Raw genomic sequence first — 22425 nt, 5'->3', positions numbered from 1 at the left:
TGTTATCAAGATTACAGCCAAAGGGATTCTCAAGCAAAAGAATTTCATTCTCAATTCTGTCAAGATCTGAAAATCTTTGAGAAAATGATTATTTAAGTCACAAATAATTTTTCCGAAACTCGATGTTAACATGTTCCACATTTTCTGTGCAAAACTCGGGATTCGAACTCAAAACCTCACGATCGTAATCTCGACGCTCTAACCACTGAGCCATGCACCTTTAAACACACACACACATACACGCGCGCGCATATATGTATATATATATACATGCACACACACATATATATATATGCGGAAAATTTGGAGAATGGCTGCACAACTTTCTAAAGGATAGACGTCAGGCAGTAGTGGCCAATGGAGTAACCTCCAAGAAAACGCAAATAGCAAGTGGTATTCCACAGAGCACTGTCTTGGGGCCACTGCTGTTCACAGTGGCCCTCTCAGACATGCCTCGGCTGCTCAGATAGCCACCCTTGCTAGCTATGCAGATGACACTAAAGTCTCTCAGACAATACAAAATCCTGGAAATATTGTACATCTGTAACGGGAGCAGGATGCAATATACAGGTGGGGTGAGGACAACAACATGCAGTTTAAAGTAGAAATTCCAGGCCCTACGCTACCAGCACACAAAACTAAACGACATGCAGACAGGATACACTCGCCCAGGAGGAATTGAAATCCCTGGATCAAAATCAGTGCGTGACCTGGACATTGACATGAGCCATGATGCATCTTTCCAAGTGCTTATTACCAATTTGGTAATAAAATGCAGACGGCTGGCTGGATGTATCCTCCTAACTTTCAAAGCAAGAGAAAAGGAGACATTGATGATCCTTTGGAGAACATACGTTCTCAGCCGCTTAGGCTATTGCTCCCAACTATGGCCACCACGCAATATAAAATCCATGGAGGAACTTGAAGCAATCCAACGAAGCTACACTAAGGAAATCATCTCGATGCAACACGTCAGCTACGGGGAAATACTTAAAGAATCAAAACTCTTCTCCCTGGAACGAAGGCTGGAGATATATGCAGTAATATACATCTGGAAAATCCTAGAAGGCCTTGTACCAAACTTTGACATAAAAAGTTACTCAAACTGCAGAACGGGGTGCCACTGCATAGTGCCAAAGATTCCAGCATCGCCAACAAAATACAGGATCCGATACTGCAGCAGCGTGGGCTTCAAGGGCCCACAGCTCTTTAATATCCTTCCAAAATGTCTGAGAGACCTGCATGGTGTGGATGTGTCTTGAAAACAAAACTAGATCTCTTCCTGTTACGGGTTGCAGATGAGCCTACCTCATGGAAGGAAACACAGATGAGGGCACCAGCATCAAACTCCCTCATTGACCAAATGCCACATATCAGAGGTGGTTCCAAATAATGGTGTAGCTCAGTCAAAGGTGGTGCACCAGCATGACCGCAGGCTTGCAGTTTAAACATTTTATATTAGTTTAAAATAGTTAAAATAGTTATATTTATACATATATATATACATACATATAGATATATATACCTATATATATATATATATACATATATATATTTTATACATATATATATAATTATACATATATTTATACATACATACATATAATTATACATATATTTATACATACATACATATAATTATACATATATTTATACATACATACATATAATTATACATATATTTATACATACATACATATATATATATATATATATATATATATGCATTTATACATAGGCGCAGGAGTTGTATGTAAGAAGTAAAACAGAAATGATTTGTAACTGTACTGCCAAAGTTCTGCAGCTTAATAGCAGTTTAAGAAAAGTGAAGATAAAAGCTAAGTGGAGAAGTATGGAATAAGTCATTGTTATACGCTTATAGAAAAAATAGACACGTATCTTTTTAGAGAACATAATGTAGCTGAGAGCTATAATATGAGATGTTTGTCTAATCAAAGAGCAGAAATTGAAAGAAGATATATGAAATGGACGTGTGTATGTGTGTGTTTTTGCGGATAATTTGGCGGGAGTTTTACAGTCAGCACGAGGTGGTTTGTGTTTATCTCTCGAGTCCAATTTTTGTGAATCTGTCTGTAATAGCAATGCCCGGGCAAGTGAAAATATTTTTTTAATATGTGGTTGGGGAAAGAAGGGGATCTTTTGAAGTCGGCATGAAAGCGAAAGAGACAGAGAGAGCACGGTTGTATCAGTGAAGTTCTTTTGAAGCTGCGTGAGATAGAAGAATTGATGTGCATGCATGCGTGTGTGTTTGATGGGATGAGCGAGACAGAATGTGTGGTGTGTAGATGAATTGCTTTTGTGAGTGTGTGAAGAGACAGTAATGCTGATGGTGTGTGTGTATATGAGAGAGATAGAGAGAGGTAACTGAAGTTTTTCATTCAGTTTTTGTAGTGAGTGAATGACAGAGAGAGAGAGAGAGAGAGAGAGAGAGAGAGAGAGAGTGGTTATGCATGTATGAATGACTTCAGTGACGCACTCTCACACACACACGTAGGTTGTTTTAATCGATTTTCTTGGTAACTATTGAGGCTAGGAAAAAATACAAACCACATTCCAATCTATGCACCCATCTCCACATGTGTGCCATTTTTCATGCGAATCCACCTAGCCGTTTGGCTGTGAACCTCAAGACAAGAAAGAATACAATGCTTGCCCATGTCAAATTTATATTATAGATGAAAGTAATTAAAATTGAAACCATATAATAGTGAAAGTATTAACAGAGATGTTATTGTTTCACTTTTGACATGTAATACAGAAACAGTGTAAGAGATGAGATTGCTCCGGGCTCAAATTAGGCAAAAAGTTGAAAATTTTTGTGTTCACGACACTGCATGGTCCCTAAGTAAGGTATGTGCAAAATTTGAATGAAATTGGATGGGTAGTTCTCGAGTTTTAGTGATGCACACATACAGACAGATATTCTCAGTTTTACATATATAGATATATTAGATGACACATACAAATATGTGTATACATGCACACATATACATATATCTACATACAATTAAAAAGTAAAATTAACATCCATCATTTGAGAAATGAGAAAAATATCTACAATTGTTGGAATTTTATTTACTGAATTGTTGTACATACATATTTTATATAAGTCACTTGTTTTCAGTCTTTGGTTTGCTCCTGCACCAGATTTTTTCTTCTGATATATATACAGTCATCACGAATAATTGCATATACACAAGTGTGTATGTGTAGATATATATATACATATATAATTACAAAATACTCTCACCTGTAGATATAAGTACATGAAAAAATATACCATACCATCAATCGCACACACTATTTCCACAATCCCATGATCCACACATACACAGAATTACATAATTATTTACTCACAAATAACATTCTATGTACACAATTGCATTAAACATGTATCTACCCAATTACATTGTGTACAAACACACACACATATATATACACACACAACTACATTATGTATGTATACTCATACATGTATATATAAAATTTAAATGCTTGTGCAGGCATTAGACCTTGATCTTAGCCATATATATATATATATATATATATATATATATATATATATATATATATATATATATATATATATAAAACGTACATCTGTATATATGTAGTTATTTTTAGTTTCTTAGTTGTTTTCACCATTATAGTCATAGCCACAAAAGAGCACTGCCACATGCATATATATATATCATACATACATAAATATATGACGACTTGCATATTTATTAATACATTCTGGCAGAGTTTAACATGAATACACTAGTCACTGTTTGTCACAGATGAACAGCTTCTGCTTTGCAATACATTATTACAAGGAATTCTGGGATACCAGTGTTTCAATGTAGTTATCTCATCATCCAGAAGTTTCTCTGAACCAATGAATCTAACAATTGTCAGTGGTCTTATTTGAAATATTAGTGAACAAATTGTTCTCTGATCCAATACACATACCTATCAACTGATTTTTAAAATTGTCAAATGAACAGCAAGATCCAAAATGATGACTTGCATATTCATTCTAATATGGCTACACACATATATACATTTACATTATACATATATACACACAAAGAAACAGTTACATACATGTGTATGGTCATTTTAATGTTCACTTTTCCATGCTGCCATGTATTAGACAAAACTTATTCAGGTGGTTTTTGAATAGCTAGATGCTCTTCCTGTTGCCAACCTCCACTTTCAGGGTACTATTTACCCCTGATTCTCAAATAATGAACAGCTCAATGGCCAGATATATTTTTTTACAGAAGATTATAAACAAAGAAACCAACACATAGACAATGGTATTGTTTTTATGCAGAGCACAAAAAAACCATGAAGACAATACCTAGATACACACACAATATATTTTTTAACTGGTAATTTTATTTACAAGGCATTGGTTAGCTTAAGACAAGAGTAGAAGATACCCATAGGAAGCTTTCAACCATTTCTATGTAAAAAGATTTTCAACCCAATATATTTAAGCTATTATAGCCTTATGTGCTTCAAGATCCATATATATATATATATATATATATATATATATATACGTACACACACATAGACATGTGTGTGTGTGTGTGTTTGCATATATCTTTATACATATATTAATGTTTGTTTTTATGAAAAGTTATATAAAACAAAATTGTGGAACAAATTTACTTTTTACAAAAGAAAGGTTGATTAGTAACTTTGAAGTCTCATGTTACTATTTGTCATCAGATTGTAATATTCTGATGATGGCTAGTAAGCCAAAACTTTGAAGTCAATGTCAAGCTTTTCTTGTAGAGATTAACATTTATACACACACACATATGTCAGTGGTATCAACTTTTGGACAAGTGAGGCAGTTCTCCCAACAATGGCTGCACAGATTAACTTTACAAGGAAATTTCATACATTTAACAAGTGTTGCTCCTTAAATAATATAGGTAGTCATTTTATATATATATATAATATATATATGAACACACACATACATTACACATACATATATATATATATATACAAATTTACAAACACACACGTGTATATAAAGACAAAGATACATATACACACATCACACATATATTCATCTTATACATGCATTATACATATACACACACATATTTGTGTATATTATATATTCACACATACACATGCACACACACTATATGCAGATATACACATATTCATATAGTAAAGAAATTGATGGCAGAATTATCAAGACAGCATGATCAAATTTTTTCTCAGTTAATTTTTTCTATATACTGCAACTGAGGTGGAGTGGTGTATCTTGTCCAAAGATGCAGTGCCAAAGCTCTTGAAGTTTGACTAACACTGATATTAAATGAGCCAATAAAAATATGTGCCTGTAATTGTCTTTTGACCTGCTAGATATAGAAGCCAAATTTTCTTCAAATCACACACTACCATCTGAAAAAAGAAGGACAGACATTTTGGATATTGTAGTCCTGCAAGAATAGCTCTAAAATGTTGGGATGGTCCTGGTTGGAACGTCTCTGATCGTAAGACCTTCCTGTCAGTGCTGATCAGGTGTCAAACAACAACACTAATTATAATGCCATCTGTTTGTAGTCAACAAACACTTATAAAATGTTTTTAAATATCCAGAAGAGGAGAATTGAACAACTCAACAAAAAGAATGAAAAAGAAAAAAAATCATGAAATTTTTTTACAAAATAATTAGTAGATGAATGAGATAAAAAGATTTTCGGCTCCTTTGGGGTTCTCCAGACACTTCAACAACAGATGTATGCACATCTGTTTGAATGTCCTCCAGATGTTCAATACATGCAAACTTCACAGGTAAGGCAGCACATCAGACAAGCTTCATTTCTGCATAAAGATTTGAGAATGGGGGAAAGGGGCAAGGGGGCATAGAAACAAAAAGAAAAAGAAATGTCTAAAAAATAAAATTGGAGAAGGGAAAATCAATTGTGTAACATAAAAAATAAGTTAGGGACTATAGGCAGGTGGTGGGACCATAGGGGTCATAGAGGCAATCTCTGGTAGTGGCCCAGGTGGGTAAAACACCTGCTCCAATCGGTCATAGTCATCAAGTAATGGTTCTGGGTCAGACGTGACGCGTACTGGATAATGACGGAGACAGTTACAAGCTGTGCCAAGTACGGCCAGGCCACCGGCTGTCGCAATCAGGTAGAAGGAAACAGAGAAAGTCACAGAGACACGGTTGCCTGGATATGGCTTGGTGTTCAACTGTAAATCTTTTACTTCAATCGTCAACAGATAGCAAAGTCCATTGATTAGGACACAGATAATTACTGAAATGAAACAGGAAAAACAAAACAAATAATTAAAGAGAGAAATAAGACAAAGACATTAACATAAAACAATTGGTTTATTATTTGAAATGAGTTAATAATTAAAGTACCATCAATGTATATATATATTTGAGATGGTGCAGGAGTGGCTGTGTGGTAAGTAGCTTGCTTACCAACCACATGGTTCCGGGTTCAGTCCCACTGCGTGGCACCTTGGGCAAGTGTCTTCTACTATAGCCTGGGGCCGACCAAAACCTTGTGAGTGGATTTGGTAGGCGGAAACTGAAAGAAGCCTGTTGTATATATGTATACGTGTGTGTGTGTGTGTGTGTGTATATGTTTGTGTGTCTGCTTGTCCCCCCAACATCGCTTGACAATCGATGGTGGTATGTTTACGTCCCCGTAACTTAGCGGTTCAACAAAAGAGACCGATAGAATAAGTACTAGGCTTCCAAAGAATAAGTCCTGGGGTCGATTTGCTCGACTAAAGGCGGTGCTCCAGCATGGCCGCAGTCAAATGACTGAAACAAGTAAAAGAGTAAGAAAAAAGAGTAAAGAATGAGTACTTTAATCTTTGCTTAACTAAACACTGAAATAGCATTGAAATGGGCTGTTATTAACCCTTTTGTTAATATATTTTTGTTAAACACAATATCTTTGTGTCAATTAATTTTGAAAATAATGAGGTCAAAGAACTTTGTCACTATTAAAGCTGGTGTTTGGAACCTAAATTATCATGACACTTTAATGGAAAGATTTAATTTCGATCATTTTAAAACAAAAAACCTGTATCATAGACTCAGTGGTGGTCTTGAGTGGGTTGGTATTAAAAAGTTTAAATTACATAAGTACCAATATACTAATTGTTAATACAGCCATGTAATCACACACATGCTTTTCTTGGACTATTCATTTCCTTCTCTCTGCACCATTTCTCTTTCCAATGACGAGCCATGCTCAAAACATCACACCCAACTCTTTTTTTCCATCTTAAAGTGTCAATCTAATACATTCACTGTGTATGTCCTTTTGGTTTTTTTGTTGTCTTTATTTTTGATTTGTTTTATATATTAGTTTTGCTGCGAAGTGAAAACTCAAAGAGGGGTTTTAATTTCAAGCATGTGGCAATACTTTAGATAGAACACATAAATGGCAACAATTTGGAAAAGTTCAACTAACCTGAAATGAACCGACAGTCACAATTAAAATCACTGCAACAGAACCTTGCTCATACCTTGCAATAAATAATTATAGGTAAATGAGTTCAACCATAACTTGTCTCTTCAAAAAGACACTTGAAGGAAGCAGGTTAGGGTTCATAGGACATATGTCCTTTAAATAGTGGTGACTAATGTCTTCATTCTCCTTGGTTTCTGTGGAGAGTGCAGATGACCTTTCCACCCTGACACAAACTAATGGCTTCATTTTAGTAAGCAGCCTACTTTGACTTGGTAAAGGCTAAGATATTTGTATAGAATAATGTACAATTGACTGAAATGACAATGTGAGCAATAAAGTATGCATACGTGTGTGTGTATGTTTGCATATATGTATATTTACATGCACATGTATGTATGACTGAATATTTGCATATATGTAAATATGTGTCCCAGCATGGAAGGCGGACGCATGATGATGATGATGATGATGATGCATCTTTGTCTTTTACTTGTTTCAGTCATTGGACTACAGCCAGACAGGAGTACTGCCTTGAGGGGTTTTAGTCAAATAAATTGCCTCCAGTATGTTTTTTTGTAAGTCTGTGACTTATTCTATCATTGTCTTTGCTAAACCAAGTCAAGGGGACATTAACAAACCAACACTGGTTGTCAAGCGAGCTGGCAGAAAAGTTAACACGCCGGGCAAAATGCTTAGCAGTATTTCGTCTGCCACTGCGTTCTGAGTTCAAATTCCGCCGAGGTCGACTTTGCCTTTCATCCTTTCGGGGTCGATAAATTAAGTACCAGTTACGCACTGGGGTCGATATAATCGACTTAATCCGTTTGTCTGTTCTTGTTTGTCCCCTCTGTGTGTAGCCCCTTGTGGGCAGTAAAGAAATAGGTATTTCGTCTGCCACTACGTTCTGAGTTCAAATTCCGCCGAGGTCGACTTTGCCTTTCATCCTTTCGGGGTCGATTAAATAAGTACCAGTTACGCACTGGAGTCGATGTTATCGACTTAATCCCTTTGTCTGTCCTTGTTTGTCCCCTCTATGTTTAGCCCCCTTGTGGGCAGTAAAGAAATAAGCAGTGGAGAGAAGTGACAAAGGAATATGATGCAGTCCTCAGACTGATTGGATCCCGTCAAACAGTTCAATCCATACCAGCATGGAGGAGGATAGATGTTAAGTGATGATGATGATGCTCATTATGAAGGCACATTCTATAAAATTAATTGTGTATTCCATCTGTTTGTGTGTACATATGATTATGATTCTTTTGTAGGCAAAAGAAAACTGGTGAGGTGTGAGGTTTATGCATATTCCAAAAGCACCAGCAATGTAAGTAAAGCAAAAAATCAATGCCACACACACACAAAAAGAATCAGTAAAAGAGTGGAGTAAAAACACATACCTGTTGTGATGCTGGATATAGCATTTCTGTGGATAAGCTTCAGACCCCTTTGTGTTGGCCCAAGAAGGTCCAGGAAGAATGAACACAGGCTCCATGCAATAGCCAGGAATGTGAAGACAATAATAGATTTCATTAACCACACCCCTTTCAAGGTGATACAGTCTACTAATACTGTGTGTGAAAGAGAGAAAGAGAGAGAGTTTGTTAGCATTGCAAGGATACAAGATAGATTCTAGGATTGTGAAGGAATATCAAAGAACAAGTGCATTCATACAGTTTAGCTGAATTTTCACTATTAATAAATTACTGGAATATCAATACTGCATGGGTTACAAATATGTGTGGGTCTGTGCATGCATGTACACTTATTGACAGAATTTTTATTACTTCTTTGCTACCTAAGGTTAACTATTAACAGAGATCAATATTTTCTACAATCATAATTCAAAAATACAAATGACATTTTGTCATGAAAGCTTTAAAAGGTCTAAAAGAACTGTCAACTTTCTAGCATTGAGTACTCATTCTTCTGGTTCATTACTAGCACACACAAACACACACGCACATATATATAGTCATATCTATGAATTTTGTGTTGCTGTGAAGTCAGACTTCAAGCAGGCCTTTGGCTTGGTCTCAAGTGGAGACTATACACATATTCTCTCACTCTCTCACACACACACAGATTTAAATAAAGGATTCTGTATATATCTTAATATATAAAACAGAGTTTGTGCATGTGTCTGTTGTGTGCGTATGTTCCTTATGGATTCAAAAACTGAGTTGCCGATTTTGATGTATGAGGTATCAAAAGATTCAGTAATCTTTCAGCTACCACTAAAATATGTTTTTGCACAACAACTCTTTTTTACTACAAAAAGAATCTTGAAAACAAGGTTGGGTCACACAATTTTGAGCTAAGGGAGGCAACTCTGCTTGAACAATCTTTATGTCTTAGAGCATAATGAGAAAATGTTTAAAATACATGGAGTTTTACCAAGGAATGAAACTTCGAATATATACCATCAACTTTATTAGTATTATTTAGTAGATAATCTTTTAATGTGAAGTATGTTTGTCTGTGTTTTGTTTAGCCCAGAGTAGCCTCTGATGTAGCAGACCCATTGCATAGTTATTTTTTTCCTTCCAGAAATACTGTAAATCTGTCTTTCTTTTGATAAAAGGGTGTGTTTTAAGAGAGATTTGGCTGCTATTTGTAGTAGCTCAAGTTACCACAGACACACCTGTGTGTATGTATGTGGTTTGTTGTGGTGAAAAAAAAGTACTTTTTCGCAGAATATCTTGCACAATAATTTTTAAAGAAATCTGGACATTTTTTACTGCTAACCATTCAACTTCAAATTACAATTGTTAATTGTTGGAAGTCAAGTAGACTGAGATGTACATATAGTGTTATCGTATAGAGTGGAAGTTCAATATGAAGTTTTGAACTTATTATCTTGTGGTTAGTAATCCATTACCTTAAATTTGAAGCCATTAAGTCTTTAAACATTATTTTACTGGGTTTAATTTTTTGACTGTTGCCATGATAGGGTATCACCTTCAAAAATTTAATTGATCATACTGACCTCAGTATGCATTTTAATATGGCATTTATTTTATAGACCTCTGCTTGATGAACTGCTAACCTTGAGACATAGTTGGAGACAATACTTGATTTAACAACAAATGTAAACACACACACACACACACACACATATTAGATGCAAGAATGACTGTGTGGTTGAGAAGTTTGCTTCCTAACCACATGGTTCCACGTTCAGTCCCTCAGCATGGTTCTTTAGGCAAGTGTTTACTATGATAGCCTTAAGCCACCCACAACCTTGTGACTGAATTTGGTAGATGGAAACTGCAGCGTTGTCCATCAGAAAATGACTGAAAAACATGTTTATAAAGAAGAATTGTTTGCTTCATACTCCTCGTGTGCCGATTCTGCTCATAAGAAAGGAACAAATAATACAGTGTGGATGTAGGTCATAACACCCAGGTAATGCCGGGGTGCATTGCTAGTAATTATCTATAGCTCATTCTGTGTTGGTACTCTAGTAAACATTTGGGAGTTTTCCACCTTGTAACATTATGTAAATTAATTTTATCAATTGTCAAGTGGTGGTGGATAAACACAGACACTAACACACACACACACACACACACACACATACATATGATGGGCTTTATTTCAGTTTTCATCTATCAAATCCACTCTCAAGGCTTTAGGAGAAGACATTTGCCCTAGGTGTCATGCAGTGGGACTGAAACTGCAATCATGTGGTTGGGAAGCAAGCTTTTTACCACATAATCATGCCTGTGCCTATATATATATATATATATATATATATATATATATATATATATATATATATATATATTAGGTCATTAAGAATGAAATGTCCAATTTTCTTGTGCACCAAGTTTGACAGTCGTTAACTCTAATGTTTTATCCTGACAATTCTTTGTTTTACAACATTGAAGGGTTACATCATCACTTTTCGAAATGCAATTATATTGTGAGTTTTCTCTTGTAAATCAATTTTTTTGAACACATGGATAGATAAAAAATTCTTGTTTACAAATATGAGTTCCATCATGGAACCAATCCATCCCGGACAGCTCAAAATATCAATGAAGTGTTTGGTGAAGATGTGGTGAATGGGCCCACTGTATGTTGATGGTTAGAGAAGTTCCGGTCTGGTGACATTACTCTTGAAAATCAGCCCTGTGGTAAACCTGAGACCAAGGTGGATAATGATGAGCTGGAAATTGTAGTGGAAGCAGATACATCTCAAACTACACGTGAGTCGGCAGCAAGGCTTGATGTTTCAATCCAACTGCATTGGACCATCTGAAACACATCAGCAATGTAAAAGAAGCTGGATAAGTGGGTACCACACAAACTGAACCAACATCAAATGACACGTTGTCTTGAAACTTGTTGCTCTTTGCTGTCACGGCTTAAAAGCAAACCATTTTTGCATCGAATTGTTACATGTGATGAAAAATGGATTCTTTTCAACAATAGCAAGCATTGTGCATGGTGGTTGCATAGAGACGAAGTGCCAAAACACAATCCAAAAAAGAATATTCACTAAAAAAGCTAATGGTATCTGTTTGGTGGTCCAGTGCTGGTGTGATCCACTACAGGTTCATGAGACCTGGTAAGTTAATTACAGCAGATGGAAACATCAACCAATTTGATGAAATGATGAACTTGCAATTCATTCACTGGCAATGAAACGATGAATTTCCAATTAAACAACCAAGATTGGTCAATAGAGACAGGCCAATTGTCTTGCAAGACAATGCTCAACCACATGCTGCACAAAGAATACTACACATGTTACAGGAACTGAACTTAGAAGTACTTTGTCATCCACCATATTCACCAGACTTTGCACCAACTGACTAACATGTTTTGTAGGCATTAGACAATTTTTGCAAGGAAAAAACTTCAAATCTGAAGAAGATGTAAAAACAGCCTTTCATGATTTTGTTACCTCTTGCTCTCTAGAATTCTTTGCTGCTGACAAAACAGCAAAATAGTGTCGATAATTTAAGTGCATACTTTGATTAACTGCATTGCTTTTTTGTTGAGATAAAGTAAAATAAACTTTCAGTTCAAAATCAGACATTTCATTCTTAATGACCTGATACATATATATATATATATATATATATATATATATAGCTACACAATCCTTTATCTGGAACCCTTGGGGATAGTTGTGTTCTGAATTTCTTCGGATTTCAGAACAAAAGCCAGCTGCCACAGATTGTAAACTAGACATTAAAACAGACATCCTACTATGATAGCAAAAGCACACAATCAGTGGGAAAAATAAAGATTTATTTATAGCATAATGCACTGGTAAATGAAATAGTGAGATAGTTAAGATCACAAATAACAAAATACATATAGTGGGACAATTTAAAACAAAAATACATGATCCACAAGTACAAGTGTACACATTACCATGGTATAGAGATACATAAATATTCACACTAATAAAGATAGACTACAAATTGTATTACAGTTTATCTATATGCTTGAGCCAGAAATTGGTTCAAACTAGTCTAAATTTGTAGCTGCAGTTAAGTTGTAGAACAGGATCCGTCAGTGTTATCAATGTTGTCATTGAGTTGCAGACAACCTTCTGATGATGAACCAGGAATGAGATGCTCAAGTGATGTAGTAGCACTACAAGAGAGGGCATTTAAAAAGACTTCTTCAAGTATCATGTTTCATTAGTGTAGGTTTCTGTCTAAGCAATGTTTCTTTAATTGAGTAAACTTCCATAATCTGTTACTCACTGATAAATGCACGTTGTTCAAGGCCAGCTATTAATTGATCACAAATTTTCAGCATGTCGTCTATAGGAATTTTTTTTATCAGTGTTCTCTGTCATCATCACAATTGTCTTCATTTTTATATGTATTTAACACCATTTCAGTAATTTCTCCATCACTCATGTACAACAGGAGCATCATTGTCACTGTTATCCGTTGGGGTATATGCAGTTCTTTTTGACATTTTCAGGGTAAATTATATACAAAGTCACAAAAAACATGAAGACAGCAAACAGCAAATGACCATCTTCTCTCTATGAGTGCTAAGTCACACCTGATACTTGACAGTAAGTAGCAGCTGACCTGCCAAGCATTGCCACGTGGCACATGTGAGTTAGTTTGGTCATGGTGGTCAGCTGTTTGCATACCAAACAACACCTGTTATGACGCGCTCCACCCTCCACAAAAAAGTTTGGTTTTGGGAGCATTTTGGATTTTAGAATTCTGAATAAAGGATTGTGTACCTGTATGTGTGTGTATATATATATATATATATAATTATACTAAATGGATCTATGACCCTTGTGAGCCCTGGTGCCATAGCACTTATCTTGATAAGCTGCATAGCTTAGGCATCTACACCTGCTAGAGTGCACAATGAAAAAGTATTGATTGTTATTTTAATCAACCCTGAAGGACTGAAAGGCTATGTTGACTACAGTAGGATTTGAACTCAGAGTGTAGTGGGCCTGAATAAATATCCTGAGGCATTTTATCTAACACTGTAATAACTGTCAATTTGACTCTTTCTCTGAGCAAAATGTCCAGTTCTTTAAGTGAAAATAAGAGACAAGATTTCCTTTGCATTTTTCACTAAATGGTTGATTTAATACATTGTCAGATATGATACAACCACCAGGCCACTGGATCCCTTAAGAAAGTCTATATGGGTGGGAGATTTCATACTGACACAAGCCATCGGATACCTTTAGCAAAGTTTGCTGTTCCAAGAATTCAAGCCGGAGGACAACATCCTCTCTTCCTACCATCATTAGTTTTGGAGGCACAAATCACGGTCACTGATGAGATGTAAAAATAATTAGCCCTGAATAGACACACATACATACAGGCACATACATATACACACAATGGCAGAAACATAGCTGTGTGGTTAAGGCGTTCACTTCCCAACAACATGGTTCTGGTTTCAGTCCAACTACTTGCCACCTAGGTTAAGTGCCTTCTACCATAGCCCTGGCCAGTGAAATCCTTGTGAATGGATTTTGTAGACAGAAACTGTAAGAAGCCTGTTGTGTTTATGTCCGTCAGTTTTTATGTGTGTGTGTGTGCGTGTGTGTGCGTGTGCGTGTGCGTGTGTGTGTGTGTGTACACATGCATGTATGTATGTGTCTGTTTCCTTGTCTTGACATTGCACAACAATAGTAAGTGAATGTCATTATCATACAAGCGATGTCTTATTTCCAATCTTCTGTAAATATATTTGTTATGGAGAAATATTACCTTGCTTGGAAACAGGAAGGGAATATATATATATATATATATATATATATATATATATATATATATATATATATATATATATACACACACAACTACCTGGTTGATTTCAATGAAGGAGTTGTTTCTGGTTTAGAAACTGGCTTTTTCTCTACTAGTGTGTAATTCATAAAATGAAACCATATATAGACACAGACATACAGATAGAAACATGCATACACACACACACACTATATATATATATATATATATATATATATATATATATATATATATATGGGAGAATTTACGAAAAACACAATAACAGACGAGGACAGGTGGTGTAAACAACAAAAGGACATATATATGATGATATTATTGCTTATAATGATATCAGTGGTTTAGCATGTGTAAAAAATTTATCAATTAATAATTAAGGGTACTAACAAGCAGTACCGGCATGCTAAATATAGCAGTTAAAATGACCAAACCACAAATTTTCACTTAAACATAAAGGTGAAAGTGGGCAAATGAATAAAAATTCCCAAACCCTGAACCAATGACAAAAATAATCAACCATGATTTCGAACTTTGAGAAAAAACTCTAAGTTCATCTTCAGTGAGTCTTACTGACCCCAGGGTTATAGAGATTATTCATCTCACTAATGTGTGTGATGACCATATTTACAGAAGATAAAATAAGTGGGAAATCTATTTCTGCTTTGGCTAATAAGACATGTACAAGAATAACTATATCATTCAATTAGATAAGCAACTTGATTATGGACATACTAAAAATGAACAATTTTGACCTTGCCGCCACAGTTGGCATCTTACCATATTTGCATACTATTGTTAATTGAGACAAGAGAATTCTCTGTGTTGCCACACAATTTGCTAGAAATGGTGCCCAAATTACATTCAATCAACACTCTACCATCTCAAAAGAGGAGTGACATATTTGATAATAATGTCCTGGATATGCTGTTTCAATAAAAACTAATTGGTCATGGTTGGACTACCTTTGATTGTAGGTCTCCTCAAATAAAGCTGACCTGGATCTAAATCTCATCAACAACCATTGCTTGTGTTTCCTGTTAATAATGTTTTACATGCAATGTTTTACCACAAATTATTGATTTACACTGATTAAATCCAAAAGGAAATTACATAAAAGGAGTCAGTCAGTCAGTCAAGGTGAATGAATGGGCCTCAATATATTACTAGTTCTTATTGTATTAGCCACCTAAGCTGAAAAGGAAGAAAAAAAGAAAATAGGTGCTGGTGAGGCTGTGCGGTCAGAAGCTCACTTCCTAACCATATGGCTCAGGGTCTAGCCCTACAGCATGACACCTTGGACAAGGGTCTTCTACTATAGCCTCAGGCTGACCAAACCTTTGTGAGTGTAATTGGTAGATGGAAACTGAAAGAAGCCCATCGTGTATGTATGTGTGTGTGTGTGTGTGTGTCTATGTTTGTCTCCCACCACTTCTTGACAACTGGTGTTTGTGTGTTACTTCCCCTACCTTAGTGGTCCAGCAAAAGAGACCAATAGGATAAGTACTAGACCTTAAAAAAAAAAGTTCTGGAGTTGATTTGTTTGACTGAAACCCTTCAAGGAAGTGCTCTGGCATGGCTGCAGTCAAATGACTGAAACAAGTAAACGATAAAAGATTCTGTCGAATCTGTGGCAGTGGAGACCTGCAGCATTCTTGGTCCCCAAACTATATCCTTGATCACTGTGATCGGGGCGGAAATGGCTGTCTGCAAGTGCAAGCCCCTTGAGTCAAGAGGCTGTTCCAGAGCATTTCCCTCACCATCCTCTGGGGCAATGCCTTTTCCATTTTGCCTGCTGGGACCATGAGGTGGTTTGACTTACAGGAAATTGTATGTTCTACTCCTTAATATGATTAAAACTAAATTCAGAATCTAAATTTTGGACCACCCTACCAGCTAGTGTTAACATATTTAATGCCCCATGCATTAACATTAATTCTTGCAACATACAAACATAACGTTTCACTTTTAACATCATTTTAAAGAGAAACCCTTGCTTAATGTTAAAATCTATATTATATTTTGATTAGTTTGATATCCACTCAATATCAGATGTTTTATTCCAGGATGTGAATTGTACATATGTCAGCAGAGTAGAGGATATGAAATTTAATTCCTTTAGTTAAGAAATATTCAAATCTGCTCTGGTGCTATGTACACATCAAGGAATAAGACACCTAATAGTGACTGGAGAGGAAACTAATCTAAACATAATGTAGATCAGGGGTTCCCAACCTGGTCCATGTGGACCACTAGGTGGTCCACAGGAAAATTTTCTGTGGTCCACCTGAAGAATTTTAATTTTTCTGTACACGCACATGTCGTGCAAATGAAATATGCCTCATCGCATATGTGTGAGCACATACGAGTGCACTCATTACCTATTGGATGATTAGCTATTCAATCATACACGGATTTGTACCAAACAGGTACAGACGCATACAATCGGATCAATGTTTGTACGCATTAAAAGCACACATAAAACTGTGTTTTCTACCTGACTTTTGAATTGAGGATTTCTAACGAAACCACAGTTCTTACAGCTTATCCAACATATCGTATTATCTCTCCAGGTACATACATTTTTACGCAAGTGTTAGTCTAACTGTAATCTGCAGAAATTTTACTGTCAGTGATATGGAAAAACGTTCCCTTAATTCCACCGACTCAGAAAAAAGATTCTGTAGACAATATCATGAAGATTATATCAAATATGGTTTTGTATCCAGTATTGAAGATCCTTTTTTACCATAGTGTATTATCTGCTCAAAAGTATTAACTAACAACTCAATGAAACCCTCCTGGTTTATTTGGCAAGCCAAAGGAATACTTCGAAGAATACCATCACAAAAAAATGTCTCATCTTCATCACTCAAAAATTTCCTTGTCCATACTAACAACCGTTCTGATCTGCAGGCAGCCTATAACATTTCGCTCATGATAGCAAAACAGGGTCACCCACATACCATTGGTGAAGATCTGATTAAGCCCTCCATACTTGAAGCATATAAAGTTGCTAATGTGCTGAATGCTGCCTCAGTTTTAGCAAGTATTCCACTTTCAAACAACACTGTATCTTCCCGCATTTGTGAAATGGCCGAAGATGTCGAATCCATAGTTGTAGAAGACTTGCGACACTGCAGATTCTCGTTGACGGTGGATGACAGCACTTTTGACAATAAATATGTTGTCCTTGCCTTTGCTCGCTATGTGAAAGGTACCACAGTTTGTGAAAACCTACTCTTTATGAAAACTGTACTGAAAAACACGGAAGAGATGATCTACAATGCAGTCGTGAATTATCTTACTAAAAATGGCATTGATCCCCTCAACCTCATATCAATATGCACTGATGGAGCACCGTCTATGACTGGCATATCCCAGGGTTTTGTTGCCAGATGGATAGAATTTAATCACGTCTTCATAATTCATTGCATTCTCCAACAGTTAATGAATGTAAACATTCAGAGATGTTTTTCTACATGTGATCACTACATGTATATATTTTACACTAACTATTAGAATCAACATCACAAAGGAATTATGTTATGCATATTTATCGCTATACACTTATCTTTACAGATTGGTTCACTCAGAGAGGGGCCTAATAAAAAAAGGCCAGTGATTTTTAAGGTAAAGGTTAGTAAATACTAACAACTGAAGTTGACAGACCAGTACTTTATTTATGGACCAAGATGTGGGGTAAAAGGCAAATTTGACCTCAGTGGGACTTGAATGCAAAGTGTAAAGAGCTAAAAGAAATATAGCTGGCATTCCATTAGATGTATTACCTAGGCTAATTCTAACATAAGATGATGACAAGACCTATTATGGAAAAGAACAATTGATTATTAGAGAAAAGAATAGTTGACATTACAAGGATGAACTATAAAATGAGAATGTGTGTCTGTGAAGAGGAAGGTTATACAGAGAGTTCTAAGTAAGACAAGTACTGAATGAAATAAGCTGTTGCAGTAAAAGAACAACTAATTGGAAATATCCAAAGGACCTACAAATGCTGGGTTACCAAGAGCAAGTGCCACTCTCAGCTGTGATCTCCAGCATAAAGCTGCATGCTGAGGGAAGGCTCATCCATTCAGGGTGTATGCTTGCCATTTCATCTTACTGGAGGGCGGCAGCACCTTTCTCTCGAAGAGGAACCTGAAGGAAGAGATGATTAAACAGAACTCCAGTACCAGACTTGTACTGATCTTATTGACCCAGGAAAGGGGAAAAGGTAAAGTCAACTTTGGCAAAATGTGAATTCATAAAAGGATGCAACTTAACACTACAAGTCATTTTGCTCAGCATACGATGTATACTACCAATTCATCACTCACCACTCTCATCCAACAATAATAATGTTACGAATTTAGTCACAAGGCCTGCAACATTAAGTGGTGGAGGTTAGTTGATACCATCAACCCCCAGTACTCCCAGTACTTGACTGGTACGTTATTTCATCAACCCCCACTCCATAAGGATAAAAAGCAAAGTTGATCTTGGTGAGATTTGAACTCAGAATGTAAAGAGTCAGAACAAATGCTGCTAAGTATTTTGTCCAACACTATAATAATTCTGCCAGCTTGCTGCCCTTTAATAATTTCTTACAAAATAACGAAACCTCAGATTTTTTGAGAAGCAAAGTCTGTGACATTCATAAGTTCTCCCAACACATTGGTGTGATATAATTTCTTATAGAGACAAGGCTAGAAATTTTTGAAGCAGAAATATAATTCTAGATAAACACAACTCCACTTTTTAAAACGGATCAGTGATTTCATAGAAAATAGCCTCTTTATTTCTAACAAGAATAGTGACCCCCTAGGAGCAGTGATTCCCAAACAGGTGCATCGTCAATTATTAAAAATATAATTTAAGTCTTTATGGGAATAATGGAACTCGAAGTAGATGATAAACTATAGACAATATCTAGTGAATATTGGGTTGAAAACTATTATGAATAAAAGAAAAATCGAAGGCTGTCTGTCAATAACATATAATTTAAGATCTTAGAAAATCTATACTAATGTTTTGAGTGGCCTGAAAAGTATGTCATTCATAACATTGTCAAACAAAAGTATAAATGAAATAAGCTAGAATTTAGTTTAACTTATGCGAAGTGCACCAGTAAATTTTACATTTCATCTCTAGTGAGACAACGAGAACCAGCTTCTGCCAAGGTAGACGTTGTTGGGGAAATAGTACAGTCTACTGAATTGACTCTTAAGAAATTACTGGTATTATTCTATTGACCCTAAAAGTAAACAACCCAAAGCTGGATTTAAACAGAAATTAGAGGGGTCGACACTAATTTTTCTATTTCAGCTAAACTCATCACTACTTTCAACACAAGAAATTTATTGTGTCAAGGTTACAGTTAATAGAGGCTTTCTAACAGTATAAAGATGGAGCTAAACATTTTTCTTTCCAATTTTAAAATATAATGTTGTAAGGTTAATTTTGTTTCTTTTAATGCTTACAATAAAATAAATAAAATGTCTACAACTGAAAATATCAAAATTTTATTTGTACTGCGGTCACTTCAAGTTGTCATTTTGCGAAACGGATTCTGAAAGCTAGATAACTTTTAGGGAAAAGCAATAATTAATAATTGTTTCTTTATTAAATAATTGTTACAACGTTAATAATTTCTTATACAGACACAAGATTAGAAACCTTGAGACAAAAGGGGGAGTCGATTTTATCGACCGGACTCTGAAAAGGGAAAAAATGAAATCAAAGTTGACACTTGCGGGATCTGAACTGTAAAGGCACGCACCTAAATAACAATGCTCAACCAATTTTGTTACTTTTTCACGATTCTGCTACTGAAAGCTAATAATAACGAAAACAATATTTGATATAATTACCTTCGTCATTACCCGGTCCATATTTGTAACTAAATCCGGTTACCATTTTATTGGATTTCTCTTCATTTGGTACCATGACCTCGACGGCAGTCTGGCTGTTGCTTTCTATGTTCATTGGTAACGATGCCCGATGATCAAGGAAATAGCCGGGATAAAAGAACTGGTAAACTCCGAGGTGTTTCTCCTTGCAGCCACCTCCCGATACGGCAATCCAATTGGGTTCAACGAGGGCCGTGCACAAAACCACAATGACTAGCATACTGACCACAGCTGAGAGTATGTTACGCTCGCGATGCTTTAGCAGTCGTCGATGGTTGTGATGGTGCCCAGAAGAGATGAATGCCGCAGCCGAAGCGGCCGACGAAAAGAGACCACCGCCGCCGCCGCCACCACCCCCAGTGGACGACGGTGCCGACGACAAATGGTGGTAGCCATGGTGACCGACAGAAAAAGATGCCAGAGAAGACGACGAATGACCGCCACCACCACTACTACCACCACCACCGCCGCCTCCTCCGCTGTTACCCAAACTCAGTGTGGTACTTGAAGATGAAACAGAACTGGCGGACGTGACAGCAGTAGAAGCATTTGAACCCGTGTTCATTGCATTATTGTTGTTGTGATGATGATGGTGGTTGTTATTGCTACTGTTATTATTACCGCTACCGCTATAGTGGTGTCTGTTGTTGCTGTTGTTGTTATTGTTACTGTTCGCGTTGGCACTAGTGTGATGGCGGTGGTGGTGATGTCCACTGCTGACTCTCGGCAGAGCAGTGTAAGACGGCGGTGGTGGGGGTGCACCTACACCCCCGTAGAAAGGCGATGTGGTCATGGTGGCTGTAGCTGAGGAATTCGACGACGGTCTAGACGTGACGTGCGACGTAACGGCAGAGTTGTTGGTAGGCGTGAGGGCAATTGCGCTGGAGTAGGGCGGCAGAGCGTAATGACACGGATGTACAGTGTACTGCGGTAATTGAATGGCCGGTCCGACACCGTTTAAGGTCACTGCAGTGCCAGAAGTGGATGAAACAGGACAGAAACCTCCGAGACCCACAGAACTGTTGGTATGATTTGGATAGTACGGCGGAGGAGGCGGAGATAAATTAGTGTTGGTGAAGCTGGTGACCCCACAAGCAGCAGCGTTACCACTGAGTGTGTTTATACTGGAAGTATGGGTCAAAGGTGAATTACTTGACGAACAAGAAGACAACGAAGACGATGATGACGACGAAGTCTGCTGTACGCGAGAGGAGCGCCCGCTGCGATTAGATCTGGACACACGGCAAACTCTTTGATGTCCTCTGTTATTTCGACTCGATCTCGTTTGAGGAGAGTCGGGCATATTTTGTTAACAAACTGCAATTCAAACGCCCTATTTTTGCATTAGTTGTAATTATTTTCCTGTTTAAAACCCCCTCCCAGTGGATAATAAAATTGTTGGTTATTTCCAGAGTTACCTGAGAAGTGGTAGCGATCCGTTTTCGGTGTTAAATGGTCAAAAGAAGCTCAAGTAATTTCAAGTTAACGAAATAGTTAAGAAGTTTTTACATAAGACTAACAAGAATTAATCTCTTTACTTCTGAGCATGCGCACCTACTTTTCTAACTTTAATGAAAAAGTGGAGCGGAGATTTTTACGAAAACAATAATTATAATTAAAACTAAATTATATACATAGTTATAATAAAACCACTTAATTGTAATATAAAATTATTTAAAGTTCAATGAATATATAATTGAAAGTGGTTTTCACATAATTTTATAAGATATGTAACAATAATGGTTGTGCACAGCAAAAAAATAATTTAAGTAA

General features: G+C 36.5%; 1 protein-coding gene across 1 annotated transcript; it reads right to left on the bottom strand.

Moving 5' to 3' along the window:
* Positions 1-5430: 5430 nt before the first annotated feature.
* Positions 5431-22222, bottom strand: LOC106867461 (uncharacterized). The gene is made up of 3 exons (XM_014912344.3): positions 20614-22222; positions 8882-9052; positions 5431-6308 (listed from the first exon to the last, which is right to left on the bottom strand). The coding sequence occupies exons 1-3, from the start codon at positions 21953-21955 to the stop codon at positions 5983-5985; spliced, it is 1839 nt and encodes a 612-aa protein (XP_014767830.1). The 5' UTR covers positions 21956-22222; the 3' UTR covers positions 5431-5982.
* Positions 22223-22425: the final 203 nt, after the last annotated feature.

Source organism: Octopus bimaculoides, chromosome 14, assembly GCF_046866305.1.
Source record: "Octopus bimaculoides isolate indiv1 chromosome 14, ASM4686630v1, whole genome shotgun sequence".
In the NCBI taxonomy this organism is placed as follows: Eukaryota; Metazoa; Mollusca; class Cephalopoda; order Octopoda; family Octopodidae; genus Octopus; species Octopus bimaculoides.
Note: the sequence above shows the minus strand (reverse complement) of the source record. Positions and strands in the feature narration are given on the sequence as shown.